Below are 16,959 nucleotides of genomic sequence, written 5' to 3' on the forward strand. Positions count from 1 at the left end.
TGTATGAAGTCAAACCAGGTAACACTCAAAAGATGTTTATTAATGGAATTGTGTTGAAACTGTGTGAGAACAGCCGAGACTAATCCAAAACTCACTGGCTTACATCTCAAAGCTTTCTGGCCAACCCTCATATAATACCCTAATTAAATGGAGTAATTTTATAGTGGATTTGTTTATGAGTAGAATTGAGAATCTTCAATTTTTGCATGAATTAAAGGTCGCGAATCAGCCTCTTTTTCTGCTAAATTCTTTCACATTCCTAAGTGTGTATTTAGGTTTCGGCTTTAAGATTTTAAATTCATCGTGAGGACTAGATTTCTTGAGAAGGGCCAGAAAAGGCCATCGAAAGTACTCAAAACTCGTCATCTCAATTTTCCTCTTGGTTTTCAGTACAGCACACGATTTTGTGTGTCACTTTTCATCGCCGTCTTAGCCGTCTACGGGGTAAGTAATTTTCCATACCTATCTACCTTATCGGCACTAAACCACCCTTTATTGGCTTTTTTGGCATGTAACAGTTTAAATGTCAGCGTTAAGATGGACCAAAACTCTCCATCTTTAACTTCAAAGCAATGTAATGTTATATAAGAAAAACTTTGTCAGAGGACAAGCAGAATCTTAGCCAGTTACGTACTGATATGTTGATATGATTTGCTTACGACTAGAAAGATACTCTCCTGAAAACTGTTGCCTCGAATCAAACGGATATAATAGCTTCTTACTTCATTCACTCTGAAATCTTTCTCGAAAACGGGAATACATCCCCTTCTCACAGACTCGGTAGGATTAATTCAGCTATTTAAGGTAAAAATAATGGACTGGACTTCGATAGGATTTGGTTAGTTTTTTATGGCTAGGGATTTGAAATCCACTGTTTCAAGTTAGAAAATTCTGTGGAGATAAAAATATTTTACAGCGAGGATGTTTAATTATTTGATAGATTTCAGCGTCGACAAAAAACAGGATTACAATAATTTTCCACTAAGCACGATATTGGCTGACTTTTCTAGTGGGAGTGGTCTCATCGGGTCTTTGCAAGTGGTGTTGGGAAAGGCTCATTAACTTTGTTTGTCCATTCTTAGATTATGTGTTACTCAATCGGGCTCGGCATAGTCATCTTTGTAAAATTACTGGATCAACTTATCGATAACGTGGATGTGGTACAATGGTTATCTGATAACATCAAAGTTGCCAAACAAGACATCATTGATTATGGGAATGCTTTGGGAAGTGAGTGGGGTTTTTTATCTGAAATAGCCAAACCACGTAACCAAAATGCAAGCTTGTTGACTTTAAAGAGTGTGTTCAGTGAATACTCGTTTGAAACCATAATGTGTGATCATAAAATTGGGAGAAATACTTGTATAAAACAATGTTACAGGGAAAGTTAAAATTGAGTGAAAAGTAAGAGGGGTCAGCACAGGTTTATGCATACTCTCGGGTACCTAATAGCCGGGGGCTTTGAAATAAGCTGGGGGGGTTGCCTCCCCCTTGGCTATTAGGTACCCGAGAGTAGTTGGACAATCCAACCACATAACCAAACGCACATAATAAATGAAGTCAACTTTTTTTCCTTAGCCTCATACTGGTTGGCAATGACCACCTCTGTTATATTTTTTGCTCTCGTCATGATGAATCAAATGACTTGGTACAGACGTCACGTGATCAAATTGCGTTCCGGTGATAGATCTTTTTTACCAAGTGGTATTCGAAAGAAGACTTTGGCTCCAGCAGGACTTATGGTAAATTCACATTTTTATTATAACAAGGATAAAATCTAGTGTTATAGATAAAACTACCACACAACCCTCGGAACCCGAATGCCAAGGCTTTTACAGCATAATGAAATGTATTTTCTTGTATTTCGTTTGTTCTTTTAGACAGCAAGCTTCAAATATGCTGGTTTTCAAGTTGGTTATTGTATATGGGGTGAGTTTACTAATTTTCGACAGGCAGCATAATTATAACCACATAACAATAGACAAACTGAATATATTTTAGATCTCTAAAGCCAGTGTATAGATTTAAAAAACTTTTTGATGTTACTGATGGACGTGAGTGTTTTTTTCAGAGTCATAAAGAAGCAACCCAGACGGCACACAACGTCAAAACAACGTTCATTTGACATTCATAACGTCCAAATAACGTTAGTTGAACGTTAAAACAACGTTGTGGGCCAGCTGGGAAACTAAGGGACTGGTTTCGAGAAAAAGGGAAATCAAATCCCTCTATTCGTATATTTATTTTATCTGTAGGTTTTCTCTTATCCTTTTTTGTCTTCTACATCGGATGGATGGTGATCGTCACACAGTTCATTCTACCCATGAAACGCCATGAACTCTCCTTACTCTTAACATTACTCATCAAACAGTGGTAAGAATCAATTCTTTTATACCAAATAAAAACAGACAGACAGAATCTATGGGAATAATGACACAGCATCGATAACAATACTTTCTATTGGAAAACCTTTAATGATAAATAACATGAAATGCTTAAACTAAATAAAAAATTCGTTGTTTAGGCCCAATATCCTGATAGCAATCACCATGATCGTTGTACAGATCTTAATCGCAAGATGTTGTTTCGTCGCTTCATCTGATTCGCTGGCTATCGATAACAGGTAATGTAACATTTTACCTACTAGCTAGAAACCTCCCTCGAGGTACCCACAGATATCTGTAAAGCCCGAAGGGCTAGATTTGCGGCTTTTATCGAAAAGTGAAGCCTAGGTTTGGAAGGATTTCCTACCAAAGTCACGTGACTAAAATATGCAATTTCATCGGTTTGAGAGATGTGAAATAGCGTTTGCCGCCTACGTTTTTTTATCTCGCGCTCCGAAAACAATTAAAATGCTAGATCCTATCCATCGGCACGAAATTTAAAAAGTCAAATTTTTGCTTCACTTTTTTTTGCTGGAGAAAGCTTAAAGTTGCCTATCTAGCCCTTCGGGCTTAGATATCTGTGAGGTACCCTGAGTATCAGAGGTTAACTTTTCAAAGAATACATTAACCTCTGAAGACCAATAATAGAAATTTTATCGCGCATGTGTCAATCTAATTACTGTAGAAAGAATCAAAGATGAAGAGCAAATAATTACCATATTAATGTCTATCAGACTGTATCAGTATGTAGTTTACTATTTACGAATTCCCCAGAAACCTCCAAGTGTAATCGAAGTGAGTTTATTTCGAAAGAAATCTTTTACATGATCCCCAAATGTATAACAGTAATTACTAAACTATTAATTATGGAAATGTAACTTTGGTTGTGTTCACACTGCAGACCTTCCTTAATTAAATCCATTACCAACAAACAAAGAGATTTATGATAAATGAATACACTGGTTTATCACAGTTCTTTGTAGCTTCAAAAAATCTTTTGGTAACAGATAATTGATTTTGCTTAAGCCTTCTGATTGGTCGTTTTTAATTGATAATCTCATGTAAGTACTCCATTTTCTTGGAAGTTTTGAGATTAATCGTCCTCACGCATCAACAACACTGAGTCATGTGATTCAATTTTTACATTTGTTCTCTCTTTTTTTATCTTTTCTGTTTTGCTGAAATATACTTTACTAGCCGGTACCCGGCGTCGCACGCCGGTTAAGCTGTAGCTGAACGCACTAAAAGTCCTTTGGATGTTGAAGCTGGCTTAAAAAAACGATCAAATAAAATTGGATCGTGCACTGTCCCCCCGTGATACAATTTTTTCTTTAAGTCAAAAGTTATCAGAAAGAGCATCGTTTTACTGTACCAGTGTCGTTGAAACGACTCTGCAGGTAGCTTTTTTATAGACTGTTATTGATGTTTGTTTCTCATTCTTAATTATATTTTTCAACTTCGAGTAACTTTTTTGTTATTCAGATTTTAATTTTTTTCCCAAAATGGCGACCTCGTCAAGTGCTCCTAGTCTACTTCACTGGACTCAGCACCCGGGGGGGGGGGTACTTAGGCAAATGGAGGGTACGGTATGTGCCGCCCTTAAGGGTACCTTTTTTGGACTTCCAAAGTCCCGCTAAGGGTCGGAAAAATCAGAAAATCTAATTTCAGTCCCACTAAGGGTCGGAAAAATAGGAAAATTTCAACTTTTCCCCCCCTGAAAGATCGAAATTTGGTCAAAATTGGTCAAATTAGTCCCGCTAAGGGTCGTAAAATTCACAAAATCTTCCTTGGTTTTCTCTTTTTTAGTCCCGGTTAGGGTCCAAAGTTCGAAAGTCGGGCGGCACCCCCCGTCAGCTTGCAACCCTAGTACCCCCCCCCCCGGGGACTCAGCATCATTAAAAATTATCAAAAAGCTAAGTTCAGCCAGAAGTATACTGTAGTCTAAAATCTTTTGTTTTAAGGGAAGCCTCTAGCCTACCTTTAAGACAATAGAGCTTACGACTTTTAATTAAGGAAGATCGATTAAAAGTTACAATACTACGCGTTCGACTCTTTGTTAAATGCACGTTCTGTATTGTAGTCAACAAAGGATTCTCCTAACTACATTTTAATTAAGGAAGGTCTGCGGTGTGAACACGACCTTTTAGTTGAATCGAAATAATGGACAGACTTTATGTTATGATTCTCTATCACTGACTCTTTTTAAAAAGCATTGATGATATTTTTTTACTTGTGTTTTCAACGACGGGAATAAAAATATCAACTTTGAACTTCATCCAAGATCTTGGATGGTCGTCATGGTTACTTTTGTCTTCGTTGATAGCCTGATGAATAGAATCTCGATTCGTCGGCACAGCGTCAATATATGATTTTGACCTGTGCTTTTCACGGTACCCTCGAGGCACAAGTTCATATTTTTGGGCACATTTAACTGAAGATCTGAATGCAACCTGGACCGACAGTATTACTTTTCCCCATACAGACACTTAGATTGACGAGCGTGCTCTAATAGGACATTGATTTTGCAAGAGCATTTCAACAATCTTCCGATCAGAACAATCAGAAGATTGACGCCTTTAATGCTGACAAACATCGTTATATGAACGTTTAGAACAAGAGCCTTTAGGGACCAGGGGCTATTGCTCAGCACTTATTTTAACTAAAAAGTTATTTTTAAGATATCACGATTCATACTTTCAATGGCATCATTTCTGAACTAGGACCATTTCAAAGCATATTAGGGGTCAAAATATAACTTTTCTCCCGCATCCTCTTATAGTCTTAACCAATATTTTTCTAGCCTCTCCACATTCCAGATTTTGTCGCGGGCCTTGTATGGAATCGGTCCTATACGTTTTTTTTTTCTTTATAAAAACAAACAATATAAGAACATAAGCCTTCGATGGCCAAAACGTTAAGAACAAGTGTTAAGAACATTTTGAGGTTTTAGGGACTCTAAAACACCCGATTTCTTAGAAAAACGCACAAAAATACCCACAAAATGGCGAAAATAAGAACATGCTAAGAACGTCTTTAGGCTTAAATTTGAAAAAGTTAAAAACATCCGTAGGCTTCACAAGTTTTGGATGTTCTTGTAAAAAAACGTGTACCATGAAATTAGAATATTCTGGATAGTTATATAGTACTCTTTCATCTATTTTTTTCAGGCGGGCGTATCACATCTTCTCATATTTCATGCTCTTCTTCAATATCTTTCTTGGTTTGGTGTCTTGCTTACTTCGTATCATAATTGGATTGGTGTTGGGTGTGGTCTTCATGCAGAGGTTGAGTAAAAGTACTCTACCAAGATCTTACGAAAGAAGAGACCCAGGTGAGAGTGCATTTTGTTCTAGTTCTCGCAATTTCTAGCAAGTTTTCCTTTTAATAAATACTCATAAAGAGACTAAATTACTTTCACATAAACACCTGTGTATAGTCATTTGTTCTTCTGATCCTGCAAGTGTAAACTTTGCCAAAGTTTTTCCGGATTTGCCATAATGATGGATGTTTTGGTTTACTCTTTTTACGCGCGCAGCGCGTCTCCTTTGGTATAATGTGCGCGCGGTCGACTAAGTTCCTATATATCACTCAACCATTTTCAAAATTCAAGGTTCGTGTATGACTACATGACATCAATTTTCGTATCAATTTTTAAATCCTCAGATCACTCCGATCGCAAGTGAAGGATCCTCAGTGCTTTATATTTTAAATAATGAGATTGCTCCAAAACGAAACCCCATCGTTTATTGATTTGTAAAAATATTTTCGGCTGACAGAGGGAAGGAAGGCTCCTTATTTTGCTCTATAAAGCCTGATTTTAGCTTATTTTTGGCTTTTAAGAATTAAAATTAGCCAATTAGCCCTCCTGCTACTAAGAGTAAGATACAGTTTGTTTGTTGGTTCTTGGTTTTAACCATAGACATTACTGTGGTTTAATTGTGAAGACAAAGTTTCAAGGTAAAGAGTTTCATATTCAAGTTAAAATCTTCATACAGTATTACTCAACAACAACAGACAGGCCTGTCTGAGAAAAATCAAATCTAAAACAGTCGAAAAGATGACTTTCGGAGTAGGGAGTGTCAAAGGGAAAGGGAAAGGGGGAAAACGCAACAAAAATATTTTCAGTTGAACTTTTAATTTGGAGTTCTTCCATAAAATACACTAAAATCAAATCTGATGAACTAATAAATTTATAAAACTACTACTTGACATGATCCAAATATTTTCAGCTTTTGGTATTGTCCGTGTGAAGCCAAACAGTTTTTCATCACTGCATACAAAAAATTGAGATTCTTGAATGTTTGCCAATATGCGAGATTTCTGATATCATAACAAGCCGTATATGTATAAAAGTTGCGAAGCGATCCAGAGCCACTTCGATTCGCAAGTTGCAAGCAAAACATTTAGTTCCAAATAATAGGAAAATTTCATATTTTCAAAAAAACGGAATAACTAAAAATGTTTAAAAGGAAATAAACTTTCAAAAGAAGCAATTTCATATTTCATATCAACAGATTGCAAGGATGGAAAAATGTCTTGTATATTTGGAAAAAAGTTTTAATCTGACAGAATGCCCAAGGGAAAAAACTCCACTCTCAGAAGCCATTTTCCATTTCAAAAGCATTCTGAAAAGTTATAAAAACATTTTATAAGGCCACAATCACAAATAACTAGTGTTCGCACTGTCCAACTGACTGATAATATTTTTCTTAATTTTCCGAACACTGCAATGTAGTGTTTGTAGTTATTTATTCAAAATTTTCGTTGGATTTGATTTCTGCCCAACACATAGTTTGAAAATCCAGTTTTTCTGACGTTTTATCTGCCGACCAAACGATCATTTAATTTTTTAACCTAAAAACGACGCAAACCAGCGCAAAAACCAGTTATTAGTGATGGGTGGCCTATTTTCAGAAAAGATATCAAAAAGGAAAACAAAATTCATACTGTACCAGGAATTATTTCCTTATTTTCAATTAGTACGTAAAAAATCTCAATTGTAATCAACAAAAGTTTTTCACATTTTAAACCTGGAAGACAATATTATATATTATAGTTGACGACAAAGGTTTTCCATATTTTAGATGCATGTCAAAAAAAAAATTATAAGCTCAGGCGAAAATAAAAAAGTGTAGTGTTACCGGAAACCGGTCCAATGACAAAACTTTTTTTCTGACCCGGTCGCAAAAATATATACTTAAAAATGCACTTTTGTGGAGATTAAATTTTGCAGATATGACGGATTTGGGTGTTATCCCCAAAAATCTGCAAAATTAAATCCCATTGAAAATTTGAGTAGGCCTTATCAGCAAAATATTTCTAAACAAAACTCAAAAAATGTTAAATAAATACTTTTTAAATCAGTTAGGGAAACCATCCAGGATCCTGCCATTCTATAAGCCAGCAAAAACTAAATGACACTTGTAAACTTAAGTTTCTTACCATTTCCCATCGAAAACAACCAAAAACATTGCTACTTCCCAAAGCCGGAGACCAAAACAAATCATCTTCCAAGATTATGGCGCCCTTTTGGATCTATTGTTAAGACCATCTAAAATGGTGGAAAGAGTTGCGGAAAGACAGAGGCGCCCGCTGCTTCAAGGGTGGTAGCGTCAAAACGCCCAATATTGTCTTCCAACAGAAGGCGAGTTAGTTGCCGCGCGAGTTACGTCACGCACTCCACCTCAGCACACAACGAACGGTGTTTCAGTAATTATCAATAATTATAAGAATGTCTTATGTGCTTAACTTCAGTAAACTTCAAGTGCTTCAATGAAGATGAATAAGGTAAGAAGATAAAAAGTGCGCTGGATAATTTTCATTATAATAGTTTGGTCAATCATTCCTGAAAGTTTGAAAAAGTTTTTCCGACGCGAAAAAAAATTTCAGCCAATTAAAAGCACAGTGTGCTTATACTTACTTTGTTTGCTACATCGTCTAGGCTAAAAAAAAGTGAGAAAAGACACGAACGCCTTATTTTAATGAGTGTTGTTATGATTTTTTTGATTGCGGCCGCGTACAGGAACTCGCCAAATGTTCCTAACTGTAAATGTTTACTGGCATCAAAGAAGTGCTAATAATACGCATTTCAACGACCAATGTGATTTGACAGTACAGGCAAAAAATTGTAAGAATATTGTCACACAATAGTGCCATCCGCGAAATTAAGTCCCCGCGAAATGTTTCAATTTTGGGGATTGGCCCAACCGCAAAATTTAATTCCCGCAAAAGATTATCGCATTAATGTACTATAACTATGAACCATCATAAAGAAAAGCAAGTTGACCGTTCAAGCTGTCAAACGTCGTTTTCTTACAGTAGATATTCTCACCCAGTTGTTATTAAAAGTTTGTGCATTAGTATACTTGATACTACATATAGATTACTTCATACTGTTTGTGTACATAAAAGTTATCTTTAAAGTTCTATTTCAATAATCTTAAGTTATCAAAAATATCAAAAAAAAAATTTTCCAGCAAGCTGCATGTTCTCATGACAAAAGTTTTTCAAATTTTGAACGCATGCAAATTAAAAGTTCATGGTTCGCTACAAAAGTTTTCCATTATTTTAAACCCATTCCAAAGATAATTTCATATTTCACGACACGTTTTCCACATTTTAATCAAAACAGAAGATAATTTCAAAGTTTACGATGAAAACTTTTAATTTAAAAAGTTATGTAAGGTGATTTCCAATTGTTTACATCCATATTCAATGTATTTACGATTATTACGATTATTCAATTGTCTTTACGACTTTTTCAGAGGTTGACATAACATTTATTCATCAGGTCGCCTGGCTGTGGTTGTCAGCTTCAAAAGTTGGAAATAAGCTGCTACCGTATATAATTTCCCCCTCAAAGAGGTTTCAATTACCAGTTGAGTGTCATTGTTGTAGAAAAGAAGCACCAAGTAAAATTCAATCTATAATTAATTTTGCTCCAGGTTCAAATTTTTCCAAACAACAAAATGAATCAATCAAGGCAAGGAACTTCAGACTTTTTTAAAGCTGCAAGTGTTTCATTTCCAGGCACAACATGGTCAGATTTCTCCCAAAATATTCAGTCACTCGCCCTGTTACAATTCATTTACATGTACAGGCAAAATTCAAGTTAGTTTGTTGTCAAAATTGGCAAACTTGTCCTGTTTTTTCAAGAAAATGCATCTCTCATTCCAAACCAACAGAATTGAAACAAAACATCAAATCCAAGGAGGTATAATAAGAAAACTTTATCATCCACCAGTTCTTGTACCAATTAGACAAAAAACATGATCCAATTCGACTCTTGAAGCATGAAAATCGAAGAAAAATAACCGAGGAGCAGCATTTGTTGTCCATTTGTTGCCGCCATCTTTAATGTTTTGACGGCTAGAAACCAGTATGGTCTAATCATCAATACCCTTCCGAACCGGGCGACGTTCCACGATCTGCAAGGAGAATAGAGCACCGGAGGGATGTTTTCCGGCGACGTGTCTTCAAAAATAACGTTCTCCGTCTCAAAAAAAGCCACTCTACTGTTCTCTCGCTCGGAGCTCGATTAAATACGAGCCATGTAGACATACACGGAGTTTCAAATTCGAATACGTCAAATTTGATGTAATGGAGATAATTTTCTCTATCATTTCCTGGAATATCCTTCATGTTTTATCTCCTTAATATTCATTGTCGCGCGACTCGGAGATACTAAACGTTTTTCCCATCTCCTGCCTTATAGATGGTTGAAAGAATGGAAAGTTAAAGGTACGCACACACGATAGCAAAACTGCTTCGCTCATGTACATTCGCTTCGCAATAAGGGAAATGTAACTGAATGTAATGTCTTGTATTTAAAAACCATATGACGAGCGGTATTTATAGAAGTTCTCTCCCGATTCTCTCGTTTGCGACAAAGGTACGTGATTGACTTTTTAAGAATCTCAACAATCATTACGGCTTGACGATAATCAAGAAATTATTCACATTGTTTTACTGTTTCAAAAATGTTGTATTTTTTAACCATTATTACAACCAACGCATACGTTTCAATCATGGAACTCCTTTCCTCTGCTTTTCTTTTCCATGGATATCGAAACAAAAACATAGAAAAAGACTCAGTGCTTTCAATCTGATTAATCCAATGATGAAGGGTGGTTTCTTCTCTATCGAAATAATACTGTACACCATCTGCATTTTCAATTATCAGTCTAGAAACTTTCAAATACATCTCTGAAAAATCTGCAACACCCCTCACTGCGAAACAAAGCTTCTGGGATCGAAAAATGCTTCTCTATTTTGTCAAAAGATGCAAACACTAAAATCGAATATTTTCGTTCGAATCTATAACGTTCGAATTAGATTTTCGAATAAAAACATTCGAAACTACAAGGCGGAAGTAAAAGGGCGCTATCAGTAAAGCATAAAAAGCTGATAATACGCAGCGAGAGGTTCGAACTAGCCGTATTGTATAAGGGTTGCGAAGCGATCCAGACTCCACCTCAATTCGCAAGTTGCTAGCAAAATAAAAGACACTCTAAAAATCCCTCTAATTAATACAGCCGCTATAGAGACAGGGTCGTAAGAGCCTTAATATATATGAATCTCTTTTATCACCAGTAGAATGGTATATAAACAAAAATATGTACAGGTTAAAAAGAAGAAAATAAAAAAAACAAGACTACGTTAAATAGAATATATGAACAGTCAACATGCGAGAACAGGGATTTGAACAGGATAAAAGAAAGAAAGAAAGAGACGGAGGTCAGATCCCTGTTCTCGCTCTGATGACGTGTTCTTCTAACATTGCTTTGAAAGCAACCCGATTATCATAAACATGCCAGTTTTGAATATAATCATTGTACTTATCAAAGATATCTGAGGGCAGTTGATCAAAACATTGAATAATACGGTGTCTTTTGCCGAATAGTGTTTCTGTGAAGGATATGTCGTTAAGATCGATTATTCTTTGACATTTGTCGAGAAAGCTGAATTCTACGTTCGTATGAGTAGACAATAAAAAGCAGATATAACTCTTGGTAGATTCATTAAGCACTAACTGCCTGAGTAAGTTCAGACGACGTTCATCGATAATGCTGCATACATTGGGAATACTGTACAGTCGATGAGTGTCGTTTTTGCTTCTCTTCGATACATTGAATAGAGATTTTAAACAAGCCCTTGCCTGCGAATCAAGGTACTCCATCTCTGATTTTGTAAGTTCATTCAGATATTTTAGGGCTGTTTAAAAATTTCGGCTGGGGATAAAAAAACAGGTAAATAAAAGTTTTTTCAACTACGAAAAATGTCGTCGCCTTAATTCTTATAATTTTCTTCACTTTCCCCCGACATATTTACCCAGAAAAGGCACTCTAGTTTTGTCTAACAGATTTCCCGGAAAAAGAATATCCAATTAAAAAGCTGTTGTTTTCACCTTTCACTAGTGCTTCTCAAGACTCTACACACTAAATATTTGTGAGGTTAACTAGCAAATCGGCATCATCACAAAAACGGCCGAAAATGTAACAGGCTAGTGAGTTTCAACCAATAAAATAGCGTATTTCCACTAGCCTTAAATTTTTCGCCGATCGTCGTGATTATTCTGGATTACCTCAATATTAGTGAGGTTAAGTATACTGGGATTATCACGACGACGGACGAAAAATGTAATGGGCTAGTGGAAATACGAAATTTGATTGGTTGAAACTCACTAGCCTGTTAAATTTTCGTACGTCGTCGTGATTTTACCGATTTACTTAACCTCACTATTATTTGCAACGCAAACAGAGTGGAGGAACGTACTTAAGCGTTCTGGAGCGCGCGTAACCCCTTTTTCTAAACATTGATCTTTTACATTTCAATTTTTATAGGCTATTTGTCTTACGTTTCCTTCTTGCTGCTTGAACATCAACACTCGAACCCAGCTCTCCAATGTTTCGTGAGATTGTTACTCGAAGACATGAAAAAAGATCTCAAGGATGACTTCTTCAAAAACGAGCAAGGTAATTTGGATTACAGGAAAACAGGAGGGACTTCGCTCAAAAGTCTTCTTCTTCGTTAAAACTGTTTTTACGTTTTCATCAAACATTCATTGTAAGCTTGAGCGCATTTACTATCAATTACGTAGCGACCATTTTCAAGCTTTTGCTAAAATTATACTTCCCAAAGTCTGTAATCTCTACAATTGAACTTTATATTTCAAATGAAAAAAACGAAAACTAAGTAACTGCATGGCAAATATCACTCAAATCTTTCTTCTTTTTCTAGTTAACAATTCGCAAAACTTATCCATGCAACTCATCAAAATTGATAACACCGTCACAACAAAAGCTAAAGAAGCTCGTAACAAACATATAAGAGCTCGTAATCGCTGGCATTTATTCGTTACAATGACAATGAACCCTAGCATTATCAAATACCGAATCCGATTTTTAGATGTTAATATAGAGAGTTCAATTCTTTCTGACAAAATGAAAAATCTACTCTATGAAGACCCTGATGTAAAAGTCAAAGATGATAACGATGATACGAGTAGACCAAATAGCAGTTTAAGTTTACGGCAACGACAAGGAAAAGTTTCTCATGCATACAGTACTGAAGAAATTGGTGAAAATTATTACGTTTTTAAAGGTGAAGTCGAGAAACCCGTAATAGCTTGAAATTATAACGTAGGTTTGTTTATTGGAGGAGTTCAATTACAACTAAAATAGCAAGAAAATTGTCGTGTTATGGAAGTCACTATGGCATATTGCGAGGTTTTCAGTAGTGTTGAATGCACACTTTTGAAATTTAGTAAAAGCATATGAAAGTTGATGGTTAAAAATACTCAACCTCGAACCTGTCGAACCCATTCTTACACTAAAAATCGCAAAATTTTCCTAATTTTTCTCCTTTTTAGTCGGGCGGCACATACCTGTCAGCTCGCAACCTTGGTACCTCCCCCCTCCCCGGATTGAAGATCAGGGTTTCAATGCAATTATATTTACTTATTGAGAGATTTTCTCATACTGATTGAATGTTGGTCCAACTGGCAAACGACAATGGACGTTGTAATATTACATTCGATTTTGTGTTTATTTTGTATTAATGCTGGGTATTTTATATACTCCCAATCAAGCTATCATTACTCTGATTTAGAAGTATTAAATTATTATAGAAAATATCAACCTATCATATATTTTTATTTACCGTAAAAACCTATTCCAAAAGATAATAAATAAAGCTTTTTAATGTTGCTGATTTACTGTCGATCGAGTCTTCAGGATTTAGGAAAACGAAAAACGTTTCATCTCAGAAGAAGTAGATAACGCTTTTAGCGAAACTCGAAACTGCAAGACTGAAGCACTAGCAATAGAATTTATAGTGCTCCGAATTATCTTTTCAACGGTTTATAATATGTTAGAATTATATAATAGAGCTGGTTTGGATTTAAAATGAGCAAGCAAAACAAAGATTGGTGCAATCTTAAAGCGAATGAATTTCAGGGAGCCTGATAAATTGCGTGGGTGCGTGGGTTGATATTTTTGCGTGGTCATATTTTTTGCGTGGGTCATTATTTTTTGCGTGGGTCATTATTTTTTGCGTGGGTCAAAATTTTTGCAAAAAAAAAAAAAATAGAGTAATTTGGCTAAGAACATTGATGTATGCTTATTAATAGTGATTCTTATAGATAAAGATGCGTTTTTTGAGCTGAAAAATTCCTTTCTTACAAAAATCTGCTTGAGCCATCTTTTACCTACTTTCATGCAAAAAAATTGGAAAAAATTAATGGTATAATATTTCACAAAGTCCAAAGAGCCCTTTTTTTGGCTGTTTTTTAGCTGAAATTTACCCAAAAAATGTTTTCCCAAAAATCGAGCTCCGTCACATTCGAGGAACTATAAACTTATGCATCTTTGTGCAAAAAATCATAAAAAATGAAAGAGCCAATCTTGAGAAAAGCTAATACCTAAGTAATCGATAATGTGCTCATAAAAAGATATCGAATTTGACCAGTTTTTCTATAAAAACAAGCCAAGCAACCAAAATTTCATATCTAAACACACATATTCTTCAAAAGTAAGCCCTCGTGAGTAAAAAAAACAACATCTATCTCATAAAAAATTGAGTAATTTGACTAAGAACATTGATGTATGCTTATTAATAGTGATTCTTATTCTTGATATGCGTAAGTCAAGATGACGTCATATTTTTTAACGGAAGCATCCAAAAAAGCCGGTTTTTGACCTCCGTGTTTCTATTTTTAGTAACAGAGAGAGGTCAAATCCCGGCTTTTTTAGGGTGTTTCCGCTAGAAAAATGACTTACGCATATCAAGAATAGATAAACATGCTTTTTTTGAGCCAACAAAATTTGTTGGCAAAAATCTGCTTGAACCACCTTTTACCTACGATAGTACCCTGTTTTCATGCAAAGAAATCAGAAAAAATTAATAATCCAATTTCTCAAATTTGTCCAAAAAACCCGTTTTTAGCCGTTTTTTTGGCCCAAATTTGCAATGATTTTTTTTTTTTCGAAAATCGGTCTCCGTCACATTCGAGGGTTTATAGTTACACATCTTTGTGCAAAAAATCAAAAAAAAACTAATGAGCCAATATCGATAAAAGATATCTTGGCCAATTTTTTCCGCGGGAGGGAGTTACGCCGGTCTGTGAATGTACTAAAATTTTGAGAACGTTTTTTGCATATAATGTCATATACAAGACCTGTTCCGCTTTTTTCCGGACACACTGGTACTGCTAATCTTCAACTATGTTTTACTGAAGCTAATGGAGGGCAATTAAGGTAATTAATTAAAAGTAATCATACTCATGTGCTTAACAAACTTCCAGTCGCAGGGGAAATCTGAATTAATATACGGTATGCTATTACGATAGATTTTTTTCTAAAAGATAAATGCAATTTTATAAAAATGTCAGAAAAAGATGACATATTTAATTCAAATGAATTACACGTTTTTTATAAGAACAAACATATAAGAACAAAGGCTTCAAAGGCCGAAATGTTAGGAGCAAGTTAAGTACACTTTAAGGCTTTGGGGACTCTAGAACATCCGATTTCTTACGAAAACGGACAAAAGGACAAGGCATAAGGCTAAGACCATTACCAAAAGTGCTCAAAATTTTTGGATATTCTTACAAAAAATGTGTAAATTTTTTCATAATGACATACAGAGAGAAAGAGCAATTGATGCAGCTGCCTATTGTGGTAAATATAATTCCTGAGCTCATCTATGACTTGTTTTTAAGAAAAGACTGCGCGTTAATGTACATCATGGGGTTACTATGATTTTGCTTGTGTAAGCGTTTTTAGTGTTTAATTATCATTTAGATAGTTTTTAGTATTTTTAAAAAATGACGAGGCTAACTAGTGAACGAGTGGCTTGTTTTGTTAGAAATAATTTGGAAGTTTTTGTTGAATAAAATTGATATGAGTTAAATTGGATTAATACATATCCAATGCAATGGTAGTCAGAGATAACGAAATCGGTTATGTTATAACATCTAAAATGAGAATGAAATTGTACAGTTAGGTATAGTTGTGTAAGTTTGTAACCTAGTTGAGATTTATACCGTTATTTTGGATACCTAAGTATTTATAAAATTTTCTGATATGTGGAAACACAACGTACGGAAAATAACTTGGATTGAGTTAAAAGAGAGATAATTTAACGTTCTTTGTTTGCTAGCGTAAAAACTAGTTCGGCTATTTTTCCGTAGAAGGATGGCAGTGAAATCTAAGTACGGAAATCGATTGAAATGATTGGCTGAAGAACTTTACGTACACCTTATTTTTCGGACCATTTTCAGCCTCATGTTCCTAATAAACGTGTTCCCTATAAAAAAACGTTTACTCGAAAAAGTTCACGTAATTTTATTCCCATGTTACGTGCTTTTCAACTTACAGCTGATACCATTTATTACTGTCAATAAATTCGAACCAATCAGAAATAAATGTTATTTAACAAGCACATAAAGATTTCGAGTAAAAGTGTGATTTGTTTTCAAAGACTTTAATTTTGCTACCTGTGTATTAAACGTTCTTTGCTTGCTAGCTATTTTTCCGTCGAAGGATTGCAGTCGAATCAAAGAAAGGAAAGGCAGATATAATTCTCAGATATATATTCACCAAGTGGAAGTCATTTTTTTGATTTTTTTCTTGTGTTTTATTATTTTGATATGATATCATTGGCTAAAGAACTTTACTTACAATGTATTCTCGAAAAAGCCTTTAGGGGAGATGAGAATAATTGAATAGATGTTCACTGAGAATATGATTATTACAAAAATGAATTGAAGATGTTACAGTAGGTATAGTTGCGTAAGTTTTTGGTGTTTGTAATCTAGTTATGATTTATACCGTCATTTTGGATAAGTATTCATAAAATTTCCCGATATGTGGATAGTACTGAAACCTTAAATAAGTTGGGAATATCTTGGATTGAGTTAAAAGAGAGATGATTTAACGTTCTTTGTTTGCTAGCCTAAAAATTAGTTCGGCTATTTTTCCGTCGAAGGATGGCAGTGAAATGATTAGCTAAAGAACATTACGTACAATATATATTCTCAAAATAGCTTTTAGGGGGAGATGAGAATATTAATAAA

The 16,959-nt window shown here is 35.1% G+C and overlaps 1 protein-coding gene across 1 annotated transcript; it reads left to right on the forward strand.

Annotated features, from left to right (window-relative positions):
- Positions 1 to 387: 387 nt before the first annotated feature.
- On the forward strand, positions 388 to 13,577 carry LOC136817951 (stimulated by retinoic acid gene 6 protein-like). Its single transcript, XM_067074300.1, has 9 exons — positions 388 to 444; positions 1,083 to 1,230; positions 1,579 to 1,742; positions 1,881 to 1,929; positions 2,256 to 2,373; positions 2,525 to 2,623; positions 5,552 to 5,715; positions 12,227 to 12,358; positions 12,624 to 13,577. The coding sequence occupies exons 2-9, from the start codon at positions 1,086 to 1,088 to the stop codon at positions 13,013 to 13,015; spliced, it is 1,263 nt and encodes a 420-aa protein (XP_066930401.1). The 5' UTR covers positions 388 to 444; positions 1,083 to 1,085; the 3' UTR covers positions 13,016 to 13,577.
- The last annotated feature ends 3,382 nt before the right edge of the window (positions 13,578 to 16,959 follow it).

Source organism: Clytia hemisphaerica, unplaced genomic scaffold, assembly GCF_902728285.1.
Source record: "Clytia hemisphaerica strain Z4C2 unplaced genomic scaffold, Clytia hemisphaerica genome assembly, whole genome shotgun sequence".
Lineage (NCBI taxonomy): Eukaryota > Metazoa > Cnidaria > Hydrozoa > Leptothecata > Clytiidae > Clytia > Clytia hemisphaerica.